This window comes from Telmatherina bonti, assembly GCF_933228915.1.
Source record: "Telmatherina bonti genome assembly, chromosome: 24".
Lineage (NCBI taxonomy): Eukaryota > Metazoa > Chordata > Actinopteri > Atheriniformes > Telmatherinidae > Telmatherina > Telmatherina bonti.
The window spans coordinates 700,902-715,224 of NC_136633.1; the positions used below are offsets into that span (position 1 = coordinate 700,902).

General features: G+C 45.7%; 1 protein-coding gene across 1 annotated transcript in view; it reads right to left on the minus strand.

Annotated features, from left to right (window-relative positions):
• LOC306773876 (zinc finger protein GLI2-like) overlaps nt 1–14,323 on the minus strand; it is a gene marked incomplete at both ends in the record, with an annotated part of 310,055 nt that overhangs the window by 114,168 nt on the left and 181,564 nt on the right. Inside the window, 2 exons of the mRNA XM_079263820.1 lie at nt 8,404–8,596; nt 8,682–8,883. Coding sequence (XP_079119946.1) covers nt 8,404–8,596; nt 8,682–8,883 — 395 coding nt within the window. The remainder of the gene's footprint in view (nt 1–8,403; nt 8,597–8,681; nt 8,884–14,323) is intronic.

Consider the following 14,323-nt stretch of genomic DNA (forward strand, 5'->3'; position numbering starts at 1 on the left):
ATACTGGGACCAGAATCCAGACTGGGACCAAACTCCATACTGGGACCAGAATCCACACTGGGACCAGAATCCACACTAGGACCAAAATCCATACTGGGACCAGAATCCAAACTGGGACAAGAATCCACACGAGGACCAGAATCCACACTAGGACCAGAATCCATACTGGGACAAGAATCCTTACTAGGACCAGAATCCATACTGGGACGAGAATCCAGACTTGGACCAGAATTCATACTGGGAACAGAATCCATACTGGGACCAGAATCCAGACTGGGACCAAACTCCATACTGGGACCAGAATCCACACTGGGACCAGAATCCAAACTGGGATCAGAATCCATACTGGGACCAGAATTCATACAAGGACCAGAATGCACAGAAGGACCAGACTCCATACTGGGACCAGAATCCACACTGGGACCAGAATCCAAACTGGGATCAGAATCCATACTGGGACCAGAATCCACAATAGGACCAGAATGCACAGAAGGACAAGAATCCAGACTGGGACCAGAATACACTCTTGGACAAGAATCCACACTAGGACCAGAATCCACACTGAGACCAGAATCCACACTGGGACCAGAATTCACACTAGGACCAGAATGTACAGAAGGACCAGAATCCATACTGGGACCAGAATAGACTCTGGGACAAGCATCCACAGTAGGACCAGAATGCACAGAAGGACCAGAATCCATACTGGGACCAGAATTCATACAAGGACCAGAATGCACAGAAGGACCAGACTCCATACTGGGACCAGAATCCACACTGGGACCAGAATCCAAACTGGGATCAGAATCCATACTGGGACCAGAATCCACAATAGGACCAGAATGCACAGAAGGACAAGAATCCAGACTGGGACCAGAATACACTCTTGGACAAGAATCCACACTAGGACCAGAATCCACACTGAGACCAGAATCCACACTGGGACCAGAATTCACACTAGGACCAGAATGCACAGAAGGACCAGAATCCATACTGGGACCAGAATAGACTCTGGGACAAGCATCCACAGTAGGACCAGAATGCACAGAAGGACCAGAATCCATACTGGGACCAGAATCCACACTGGGACCAGTATCCTTACTGGGACCAGGATCCACACTGGGACCAGAATCCACAAATGGACCAGAATGCACAGAAGGACAAGAATCCATACTGGGACCAGAATTCACACTAGGACCAGAATGCACAGAAGGACAAGAATCCAAACTGGGACCAGAATCCATACTGGGACCAGAATCCACAATAGGACCAGAATGCACAGAAGGACAAGAATCCATACTGGGACCAGAATCCACACTGGGACCAGAATCCACACTAGGACCAAAATCCATACTGGGACCAGAATCCATACTGGGACCAGAATCCAAACTGGGACAAGAATCCACACGAGGACCAGAATCCACACTGAGACCATAATCCATACTGGGACCAGAATTCACACTGGGACCAGAATCCACACTAGGACCAAAATCCACAATGGGACCAGAATCCAAACTGGGACAAGAATCCACACGAGGACCAGAATCCACACTGAGACCAGAATCCATACTGGGACCAGAATTCACACTGGGACCAGAATCCAATCTAGGCCCAGTATCCCCACGAGGACAGGAATCAATACTGGGACCAGAATCCACACTGGGACCAGAATCCACACTGGGACCAGAATCCGTTCTAGGACCAAAATCCACACTAGGACCAGAATCCACACTGGGACCAGAATGCACATTGGGACCAGAATCCACACTGGGACCGGAATCCACACTGGGACCAGAATCCGTTCTAGGACCAAAATCCACACTAGGACCAGAATCCACATTGGGACCAGAATGCGTTCTAGGACCAAAATCCACACTGGGTCCAGAATGCACACTTGGACCAGATCCACACTGGGAGCAGAATCCACACTGGGACCAGTATCCTTACTGGGACCAGAATCCACACTAGGACCAGAATGCAAAGAAGGACCAGAATCCATACTGGGACCAGAATCCATACTGGGACCAGAATCCACTCTGGGACAAGAATCCACACTAGGACCAGAATCCACACTGAGACCAGAATCCACACTGGGACCAGAATCCACACTAGGACCAGAATCCATACTGGGACCAGAATCCACTCTGGGACAAGAATCCACACTAGGACCAGAATCCACACTGAGACCAGAATCCACACTAGGACCAGAATTCATACTGGGACCAGAATCCACACTAGGACCAGAATCCATACTGGGACCAGAATCCAGACTGGGACCAGATTCCATACTGGGAACAGAATCCATACTGGGACCAGAATCCAGACTGGGACCAGAATCCAAACTAGGATGAGAGTCCATACTGGGACAAGAATCCACTCTTGGACAAGAATCCACACTTGGACCAGAATCCACACTGAGACCAGAATCCACACTGAGACCAGAATCCACACTGAGACCAGAATCCACACTGGGACCAGATTCCATACTGGGAACAGAATCCATACTGGGACCAGAATCCATACTGGGACCAGAATCCACACTGGGACCAGAATCCAAACTGGGATCAGAATCCACACTGAGACAAGAATCCACACTGAGACCAGAATCCATACTGGGACCAGAATCCACACTAGGACCAGAATGCACAGAAGGACGAGAATCCAGACTGGGACCAGAATCCACTCTGGGACCAGAATCCACACTAGGACCAGAATCCACACTAAGACCAGAATCCACAATGGGACCAGAATCCACACTGGGACCAGAATCCATACTGGGACAAGAATCCTTACTAGGACCAGAATCCACATTGGGACGAGAATCCACACTGGGATAAGAATCCACACAGGGACCAGAATCCATATTGGGACCAGTAGCCTCACTGGGATCAGAATCCACACTGGGACCAGAATCCACATTGGGACGAGAATCCACACTGGGACCAGAATCCACACTGGGACGAGAAACCACACTGGGACCAGAATGCACACTGCGACCAGAAACCACACTGGGACCAGAATCCACACTAGGACCAGAATCCATACTGGGACCAGAATCCACACTAGGACCAGAATCCACACTAGGACCAGAATCCATACTGGGACCAGAATCCACACTGGGACCAGAATCCACACTGGGACCAGAATGCTTTCTAGGACCAGAATCCACACTGGGACCAGAATCCATACTGGGACCAGAATGCTTTCTAGGACCAGAATCCACACTGGGACCAGAATCCACACTAAGACCAGAATCCACACTGGGACCAGTATCCTTACTGGGACCAGAATCCACACTGGGATCAGAATCCACACTAGGACCAGAATTCATACTGGGACCAGAATCCACACTGGGACTAGAATCCACATTGGGGCCAGAATCCACACTGGGACCAGATCCAAACTAAGACCAGAATCCATACTAGGACCAGAATCCATACTGGGACCAGAATGCTTTCTAGGACCAGAATCCACACTAGGACCAGAATCCATACTGGGAACAGAATCCACACTGGGACCAGATCCAAACTAAGACCAGAATCCACACTAGGACCAGAATCCATACTGGGACCAGAATCCATACTGGGACCAGAATGCTTTCTAGGACCAGAATCCACACTGGGACCAGAATCCATACTGGGACCAGAATGCTTTCTAGGACCAGAATCCATACTGGGACCAGAATCCACACTGGGACCAGATCCAAACTAAGACCAGAATCTACACTAGGACCAGAATCCATACTGGGACCAGAATCCATACTGGGACCAGAATCCATACTGGGACCAGAATGCTTTCTAGGACCAGAATCCACACTGGGATCAGAATTCATACTGGGACCAGAATGCTTTCTAGGACCAGAATCCACACTGGGACCAGATCCAAACTAAGACCAGAATCCACACTAGGACCAGAATCCATACTGGGACCAGAATGCTTTCTAGGACCAGAATCCACACTGGGATCAGAATTCATACTGGGACCAGAATCCATACTGGGACCAGAATGCTTTCTAGGACCAGAATCCACACTGGGATCAGAATTCATACTGGGACCAGAATCCATACTGGGACCAGAATCCACATTGGGGCCAGAATCCACACTGGGACCAGAATTCATACTGGGACCAGAATCCACACTGGGACCAGAATCCACACTGGGATCAGAATCCACACTAGGACCAGAATTCATACTGGGACCAGAATCCACACTGGGACCAGAATCCACACTGGGACGAGAAACCACACTGGGACCAGAATGCACACTGCGACCAGAAACCACACTGGGACCAGAATCCACACTAGGACCAGAATCCACACTAGGACCAGAATCCATACTGGGACCAGAATCCACACTAGGACCAGAATCCACACTAGGACCAGAAACCACACTGGGACCAGAATCCACACTGGGACCAGAATCCACACTGGGACCAGAATCCACACTGGGACCAGAATGCTTTCTAGGACCAGAATCCACACTGGGACCAGAATCCATACTGGGACCAGAATGCTTTCTAGGACCAGAATCCACACTGGGACCAGAATGCACGCTGGGACCAGAATCCACACTAAGACCAGAATCCACACTGGGACCAGTATCCTTACTGGGACCAGAATCCACACTGGGATCAGAATCCACACTAGGACCAGAATTCATACTGGGACCAGAATCCATACTGGGACCAGAATCCATACTGGGACCAGAATGCTTTCTAGGACCAGAATCCACACTGGGACCAGAATCCATACTGGGACCAGAATCCACACTGGGACCAGATCCAAACTAAGACCAGAATCCACACTAGGACCAGAATCCATACTGGGAACAGAATCCATACTGGGACCAGAATCCACACTAGGACCAGATCCAAACTAAGACCAGAATCCACACTAGGACCAGAATCCATACTGGGACCAGAATCCATACTGGGACCAGAATCCACACTGGGACCAGTTCCAAACTAAGACCAGAATCCACACTAGGACCTGAATCCATACTGGGACCAGAATCCATACTGGGACCAGAATGCTTTCTAGGACCAGAATCCACACTGGGACCAGAATCCATACTGGGACCAGAATGCTTTCCAGGACCAGAATCCACACTGGGATCAGAATTCATACTGGGACCAGAATCCATACTGGGACCAGAATTCATACTGGGACCAGAATCCACACTGGGACCAGAATTCATACTGGGACCAGAATCCACATTGGGGCCAGAATCCACACTGGGACCAGAATTCATACTGGGACCAGAATCCACACTGGGACCAGAATTCATACTGGGACCAGAATCCACATTGGGGCCAGAATCCACACTGGGACCAGAATTCATACTGGGACCAGAATCCACACTGGGACCAGAATTCATACTGGGACCAGAATCCACACTGGGACCAGAATCCACACTGGGATCAGAATCCACACTAGGACCAGAATTCATACTGGGACCAGAATCCACACTGGGACCAGAATCCACATTGGGGCCAGAATCCACACTGGGACCAGATCCAAACTAAGACCAGAATCCACACTAGGACCAGAATCCATACTGGGACCAGTATCCATACTGGGACCAGAATCCACATTGGGACCAGAATCCACACTGGGACCAGAATTCATACTGGGACCAGAATCCACACTAGGACCAGAATCCATACTGGGACCAGTATCCATACTGGGACCAGAATCCACATTGGGACCAGAATCCACACTGGGACCAGAATTCATACTGGGACCAGAATCCACACTGGGACCAGAATTCATACTGGGACCAGAATCCACACTGGGACCAGAATCCACACTGGGATCAGAATCCACACTAGGACCAGAATTCATACTGGGACCAGAATCCACACTGGGACCAGAATCCACATTGGGGCCAGAATCCACACTGGGACCAGATCCAAACTAAGACCAGAATCCACACTAGGACCAGAATCCATACTGGGACCAGAATGCTTTCTAGGACCAGATTTCATACTGGGACCAGAATGCAGGTCTTGTTCAATCGATCACACATCGACGTCTGACCTGGACCAAGAAGGTGGTTCTGAACAGGATGTGTCATTTTCAGAATTTTAAACCCAGGATGAGGTGTCCTCTCAGACCTCTCACACACCTCATATAAAGGTGTGTCAGAGGTCATATACCTCATGTAAAGTCAATACTAGTGGGATGCTGTTATCGCCCTCCCAGTGCCGCTAGCAAATACCTGATTACAATGACTGAGATGTTGGACTACAGCAGTACTGTGGGTTTAGAGATGTATTTCATGGGAGACCTTAACATTGACTGGCTATCACATAACTGTTCATTTAGAGCAAAACTATCTGATGCTGCAACTGCAATAGGACTTGTACAATTAGTAAGCATGCCAACAAGAATTTACCCAAAAAATGATGGTACAGTTACTTCAACTTGTATTGATTATATTTTTACAAATGCTCCAGAATTGTGTACAAGGACTATCTCTGTTCCAACAAGCTGTAGTGACCATAATTTAATTATTACTTTGCGGAAAGCAAAAGTGGAGAAGGTGGGGCCTAGGTTTATTTCCAAAAGATCTTTCAAAACTTTCAACCAAGATGCATTCAGGGAGGATGTGAGAAATATATGCTGGTCTCATGTATTTACAGAAACAAATGCTAATGATTCATTAAATGAATTCAACCAACCATTTATGTCCAAGTATGTCCATACTTATGCATCAGAAATCAAAGTGGTTATGGGTTCAGGATAGGCTTTTATACTCCTTATTGTGTATGTTCAGGAATGTTTCTGTCACTAAAGTACCACAGACTCTCTACCAAAATCTATTGTTTAGTTCCAGCATACATGATTATGCAACTAGACATGCATCTGCAAACAAATTTATTTTACCAAGAGCTGTGACACATCACAGGAAAAGAACATTTGCATATAGGGGCATGAATGAATGGAATCTGCTGCCTAAGCAAATTATTTGCATGCAAAATCAACTAAGATTCAAAATTTCTCTTAAAGAGTTTATTCTACTAAACGGATGACTCTTTGGAAAGTAGTTCTATAATGTTTACTAATAAATATAAATTTGTAAAGTTACTAAATACCACTAGTAAATTTACAAATTAAATATTGAATACTGATTTACTAATTAAACATAGAGATGTGCTCTTCTGTTTCAGATTAAAGTCTGTAATTTGAAATAATCATATATGTATTGGATGTTATTTTTATTTTATTTTATTTTTTTTTAATTGATTTATTGTAATGAAAAATGTACTGTTGAGTGTCTTTTCTCCAAAGAACTGTTTTATCAGTTGTACAATGGATTGTATAATGGTTGTTTATTTCATTTTAATATTATTGTATTTTTTTATGGACCCCAGGAAGAATAGCAGCAGCATCTGCTGTGGCTAATGGGGATCCAAATAAATAAACAAACAAATAAACAAACAAACACACATCTTGTATATCTACAGATTACATAGAGCCGCTGTGTCCTCTCTGATCTCTCACACACATCTTGTATATCTACAGATTACATAGAGCCGCTGTGTCATCTCTGATCTCTCACACACATCTTGTATATCTACAGATTACATAGAGCCGCTGTGTCATCTCTGATCTCTCACACACATCTTGTATATCTACAGATTACATAGAGCCGCTGTGTCATCTCTGATCTCTCACACACATCTTGTATATCTACAGATTACATAGAGCCGCTGTGTCATCTCTGATCTCTCACACACATCTTGTATATCTACAGATTACATAGAGCCGCTGTGTCATCTCTGATCTCTCACACACATCTTGTATATCTACAGATTACATAGAGCCGCTGTGTCATCTCTGATCTCTCACACACATCTTGTATATCTACAGATTACATAGAGCCGCTGTGTCATCTCTGATCTCTCACACACATCTTGTATATCTACAGATTACATAGAGCCGCTGCCTGGGCTGAAGGGAATGATGGGGTTCTCCCACCGAGAGTTTATCTCTGGGATGGGGGACCCTGATTCAAGCACCACTAATCATAACAGTGTGAGGTGGTGAAATGATACAGCGGTGATGACATGGCAAACTAAATGTACAACGAGAACAAACAGAAGGAAACTGCAGCAGCAAAATTCCAGGCTTGGCTAAACAGTTGTTCAGGAGTTGGCAGCCTGGGATACCTGGAAAGCAAAGGGGGAATTCCTTCAGCCCAAAAGCAGAGGAAACATTTAAACAGAGTTGAATTATCCTCGCAGCTTTCAGTACACAAACCTTCCTCATCCTAAGGTTTCTCTTCAGGCACCTTTAATCAGGACAACAGTTAATTCTGGCTTGTTAATTCAATGTTATTAAGATGAAAAAAAACCAAACAAAAATGGAGTCAAACAACTCGTTATGCCTAATATATCACCTTAGATGATAGGTCGCTGTTGCGGGCAGAGGTGGGCAGCGAGGAGATGCTTAGACTGAACTGGCGACTGGAGAAGGAGGGCGGAGGCTGGATGAGAGGCGGAGTGTGTCCGAAGGCGCTGAGCCCTCGCTGCTGGGAGAGGAGCTGCTGGTAGGCCATGGGGTTGATGGGATGAGGGAAGGGGAAAGACGGGCTGCAGCACCAAAACAAACTGAAGATTATTCAGTTCATCGCATGGATGACACATCACCAAGAAAGACAGGAAGGATCAATGGTACCTGAGTCCTCCAACAGACAGATGTCCGTAAGAGCTGCTGGCTGCTGAGCTGGAGCGCGAGTTGTTGATGTACGCCACCAAGGAGTTGGGCGAGGTGCGGATCATCGTCTGCAGGTCGATACTGGCGTCGGATAGTGGTGAGATAGAGAGAGCTCGCTTCCTGCTGAACCTGGGCGTCAGTCTTGGGCTGGTGAACCGTGACACTGTGGACATGAATGGAGATGAGTCGGACGTTTGACTCAGTTGAGTTGATCCATCAAAAATATACAGCTCAATGGAGTGACAAGCAACTGCAGCCATTAAGTTATTACTGTGTTGCATTGTGGGAAGGAGTTCAGAGACGAACTCTGTTTTGCTGAAATAATAACAATGGAAACAATGAACCTGTTGCCATAACACAGGGAGCCTGAGAGCAACAACCTAGCCTGATCACAAGAAGCTAACCTGATCACAACAAGCTAGCCTGATCACAATAACCTAGCCTGATCACAAGAAGCTAACCTGATCACAACCAGCTAGCCTGATCACAACAAGCTAGCCTGATCACAACAAGCTAGCCTGATCGCAACAAGCTAACCTGATCACAACAAGCTAACCTGATCACAACAAGCTAGCCTGATCACAACAAGCTAGCCTGATCACAACAAGCTAGCCTGATCACAACAACCTAGCCTGATCACAACAAGCTAGCCTGATCACAACAAGCTAGCCTGATCACAACAACCTAGCCTGATCACAAGAAGCTAGCCTGATCACAACAACCTAGCCTGATCACAACAAGCTAGCCTGATCACAACAACCTAGCCTGATCACAAGAAGCTAGCCTGATCACAACAAGCTAGCCTGATCACAACAACCTAGCCTGATCACAAGAAGCTAGCCTGATCACAACAAGCTAGCCTGATCACAATAACCTAGCCTGATCACAAGAAGCTAGCCTGATCACAACAAGCTAGCCTGATCACAAGAAGCTAGCCTGATCACAACAAGCTAGCCTGATTGCAACAAGCTAACCTGATCACAACAAGCTAACCTGATCACAACAAGCTAGCCTGATCACAAGAAGCTAGCCTGATCACAAGAAGCTAGCCTGATCACAACAACCTAGCCTGATCACAAGAAGCTAGCCTGATCACAACAAGCTAGCCTGATCACAACAACCTAGCCTGATCACAAGAAGCTAGCCTGATCACAACAACCTAGCCTGATCACAACAAGCTAGCCTGATCACAACAACCTAGCCTGATCACAAGAAGCTAGCCTGATCACAACAAGCTAGCCTGATCACAACAACCTAGCCTGATCACAAGAAGCTAGCCTGATCACAACAAGCTAGCCTGATCACAATAACCTAGCCTGATCACAAGAAGCTAACCTGATCACAACAACCTAGCCTGATCACAAGAAGCTAGCCTGATCACAACAACCTAGCCTGATCACAACAAGCTAGCCTGATCACAACAACCTAGCCTGATCACAAGAAGCTAGCCTGATCACAACAAGCTAGCCTGATCACAACAACCTAGCCTGATCACAAGAAGCTAGCCTGATCACAACAAGCTAGCCTGATCACAATAACCTAGCCTGATCACAAGAAGCTAACCTGATCACAACAAGCTAGCCTGATCACAAGAAGCTAGCCTGATCACAACAAGCTAGCCTGATTGCAACAAGCTAACCTGATCACAACAAGCTAACCTGATCACAACAAGCTAGCCTGATCACAAGAAGCTAGCCTGATCACAACAAGCTAGCCTGATCACAACAACCTAGCCTGATCACAACAAGCTAACCTGATCACAACAAGCTAGCCTGATCACAAGAAGCTAGCCTGATCACAACAAGCTAACCTCATCACAACAAGCTAGCCTGATCACAACAAGCTAGCCTGATCACAACAAGCTAACCTGATCTCAACAAGCTAGCCTGATCACAACAACCTAGCCTGATCACAAGAAGCTAACCTGATCACAACAAGCTAGCCTGATCACAACAACCTAGCCTGATACAAGAAGCTAGCCTGATCACAACAAGCTAGCCTGATCACAACAAGCTAGCCTGATCACAACAAGCTAACCTGATCACAACAACCTAGCCTGATCACAAGAAGCTAACCTGATCACAACAACCTAGCCTGATCACAACAAGCTAGCCTGATCACAAGAAGCTAGCCTGATCGCAACAAGCTAACCTGATCACAACAAGCTAGCCTGATCACAAGAAGCTAGCCTGATCACAACAAGCTAACCTGATCACAACAAGCTAGCCTGATCACAACAAGCTAGCCTGATCACAGCAAGCTAGCCTGAGAGCAACAAGCTAGCCTAGGAACAACAAGCTAGCCTGATAGAAACAAGATAGCCTAAGAACAACCAGTGAGCCTGACAGCAACATCATCAACCAAATTAGATCATGTTAAAAGTGCAGCAGGGATGTCTCAGTATAATACAGCATGAAACAGGAAAATGTCCAGTGAGTGCAATTAAAACACAGCGATTGGCCAAATCAGACCATGGATGGGGCAAACACTTGAATTTTACCTCAGAAATCTGTTAGGACTGAAGAGTCAGAGAAAAGCTAGATACTGATGCTGATGGGTGAAAGCTGTGAGACTGAAAGGTTGTGTGTCTGAGATGGAGGTCAGCAGCACTGGTGCACCACAAGGAACTGTACTCTGGCCATTCCTCTTCACTCTGTACACCTCAGACTTCCAGTACAACTCTGAGTCCTGTCATCTGCAGAAATACTCTGATGACTCTGCAGTTGTGGGGTGTATCAGGGATGGACAAGAAGCAGAGTACAGAGAACTGGTCAGTCAGTTTGTTAAATGCTGCGGTGACAATCATCTCATTTTAAATAGCAGCAAAACAAAAGAGATGATCGTTGACTTCAGGAGGAAGAAGAATAAACAAAGCACTGTTTCCATCCTGGGAGAGGAGGTGGAGGTGGTGGAGGAATACAAGTATCTTGGAGTTCAGCTGGACAACAAACTGGACTGGAAATGCAACACTGACTACATCTACAAGAAAGGTCAGAGCAGACTGTACTTCTTAAGGAAGCTGAGATGGTTTAACGTCTGCACCAAGATGTTGCATATCTTCTATAAGTCTGTTGTGGAGAGTGCAGTCAGCTTTGCAGCATCTGCTGGGGTAGTAGCATCAGAACCAGAGACTTGAAGAGAATCAACAAACTGATCCAGAAAGCTGCTTCTGTGCTTGGAGTAACTCTGGAGCCGCTGGAGCTGATTGTCCAAAGAAGAATGCTGCACAAGCTGATGAAGATGATGGAGGATTCTTCACACCCTCTCCACAACACAGTGATGAAACAACAAAGTGTGTTCAGTGAGAGGCTTCTTCAGGTCCCATGTAAGACTGAAAGATACAGAAGATCATTCCTGCCAGCAGCCATCAGCCTCCGGAACAATATCTCACGTGGACATTGGGGACAGTGCATCTGGACTGGCAGACTGGGGTGGTGGTCCACATTTTTAAGAAGGGGGACTCGAGGGTGTGCTCAACCTGAAGGAGGATCACACTCCTCAGCCTCCCCGGTAAGGTGTTGTCGGTGAGCGGAGGGTCCAGTCGAATCTCAGATTGAGGAGGAGCAGTGTGGTTTTCGTCGTGGACCAGCTCTATACCCTCTTTGGGGTCCTGGAGGGGGCATGGGAGTTTGCCCAACTGGTCTACACATACTTTGTGGACCTGGAGAAAGCGTTCGACCGTGCACTCATGTACCACCTGTGGGAGTGTAAATCCTCTGGGAGTATGGGGTACCGGACCCCCTTGTACGAGCTGTCCGGTCCCTGTACGACAGGTGTCAGAGCTTGGTCCACATTGCCGGTAGTAAGTCGGATCCGTTTCCGGTGAGGGTTGGACTCCGCCAAGGCTGCCCTTTATCACCGATTCTGTTCATAACTTATATGGACAGAATTTCTAGGTGCAGCCGAGGTGTTGAGGGGATCCGGCTTGGTGGCCTCAGGATTGGGTCTCTGCTTTTTGCAGATGACGTGGTCCTGTTGGCTTCATCTGGTCGTGATCTCCAGCTCTCGCTTGAGCGATTCGCGGCCGAGTGTGAAGCGGCTGGGATGAGAATCAGCACCTCCAGATCTGAGACCATGGTCCTCAGCCGGAATAGGGTGGATTGCCCTCTCCGGGTCGGGAGTCAGGTCCTGCCTCAAGTGGAGTTTAACCCCTTAACTTTTTACGCATTTATTTTTTTTAATATCACGTTCGTACAATATCTTTGACGTTTCCTAGTTCAATTAAACTGCGCATGACGCGCCGGTAGCCTCTCTCCTTCTGATTGACCCCATTTTTGACCAACTGGATTGATCCATGGTCCTTCCTTAGCCAATGATACCCACTGAGTGTAAACCTAGGTGGTCTGACCAAAACATCCGTTTCCGCTTCCAGACCTCGCCCACCAGCTCTGATGCCAGTGTGTGGACATACTTACAGTAAAGCACTCGCAGAATAATCATTTTGACTTCTATTGTCACCAAATTTTAACTGCATAAAGGTGAATTTTTTCACATCATCCGGGGACGTCCGTCTTCACTCTGGGTGTTTGACAGAAAGGTTGAGTCAAGGTGTATCATGGACAAAGACCAGAGAAACCAGCAGGAGTCCAGTTCAGAAAGAGAAGGAAGGAAGAGGAGGAGGCAGGCCTGCAGGTCTCTCTGAGTGACGTTTCTGTACATGGAATGAAACAGGAGTCTGTACACTATTTATTGTCCCCTGCTAGCATGTTGCTGCTTCGCCACAGAGGACGACTGGATTTAGTTTTTAGTTTTGTTGAAGCAACTATTAAAGTTAGAGACGTGAAGTCCTGCAGTTCATTTCACCAACAGTCTGGCTTGCAACACAACAAGTTGACATGTTGGTCTGGGAATTTGGTAAACAGTCGTACCTGGACTGTTTTTGTAAGCTTTATGTGATGCTTTTTACTTGTTTATAGTATCTTGTGCTTAGTTAATAGGTTGTTAATAGATAATAGGATATTAACAGATAATATGATGCTAACAGATAATATGATGTTAACGGATAATAGGATATTAACAGATAATATGATGTTGACAGATAATAGGATATTAACAGATAATATGATGCTAACAGATAATATGATGTTAACAGATAATATGATGTTAATAGATAATAGGATATTAACAGATAATATGATGTTAACAGATAATAGGATATTAACAGATAATATGATGTTAACAGATAATGTGATGTTAACAGATAATATGATGCTAACAGATAATATGATGTTAACAGATAATAGGATACTAACAGATAATATGATGTTAACAGATAATATTATGTTAACAGATAATATGATGTTAACAGATAATATGATGTTAACAGATAATAGGATATTAACAGATAATATTATGCTAACAGATAATATGATGTTAACAGATAATATGATGTTAACAGATAATATTATGTTAACAGATAATATGATGTTAACAGATAATATGATGTTAACAGATAATATGATGCTAACAGATAATATGATGTTAACAGATAATAGGATACTAACAGATAATATGATGTTAACAGATAATATTATGCTAACAGATAATATGATGTTAACAGATAATATGATGTTAACAGATAATAGGATACTAACAGATAATAT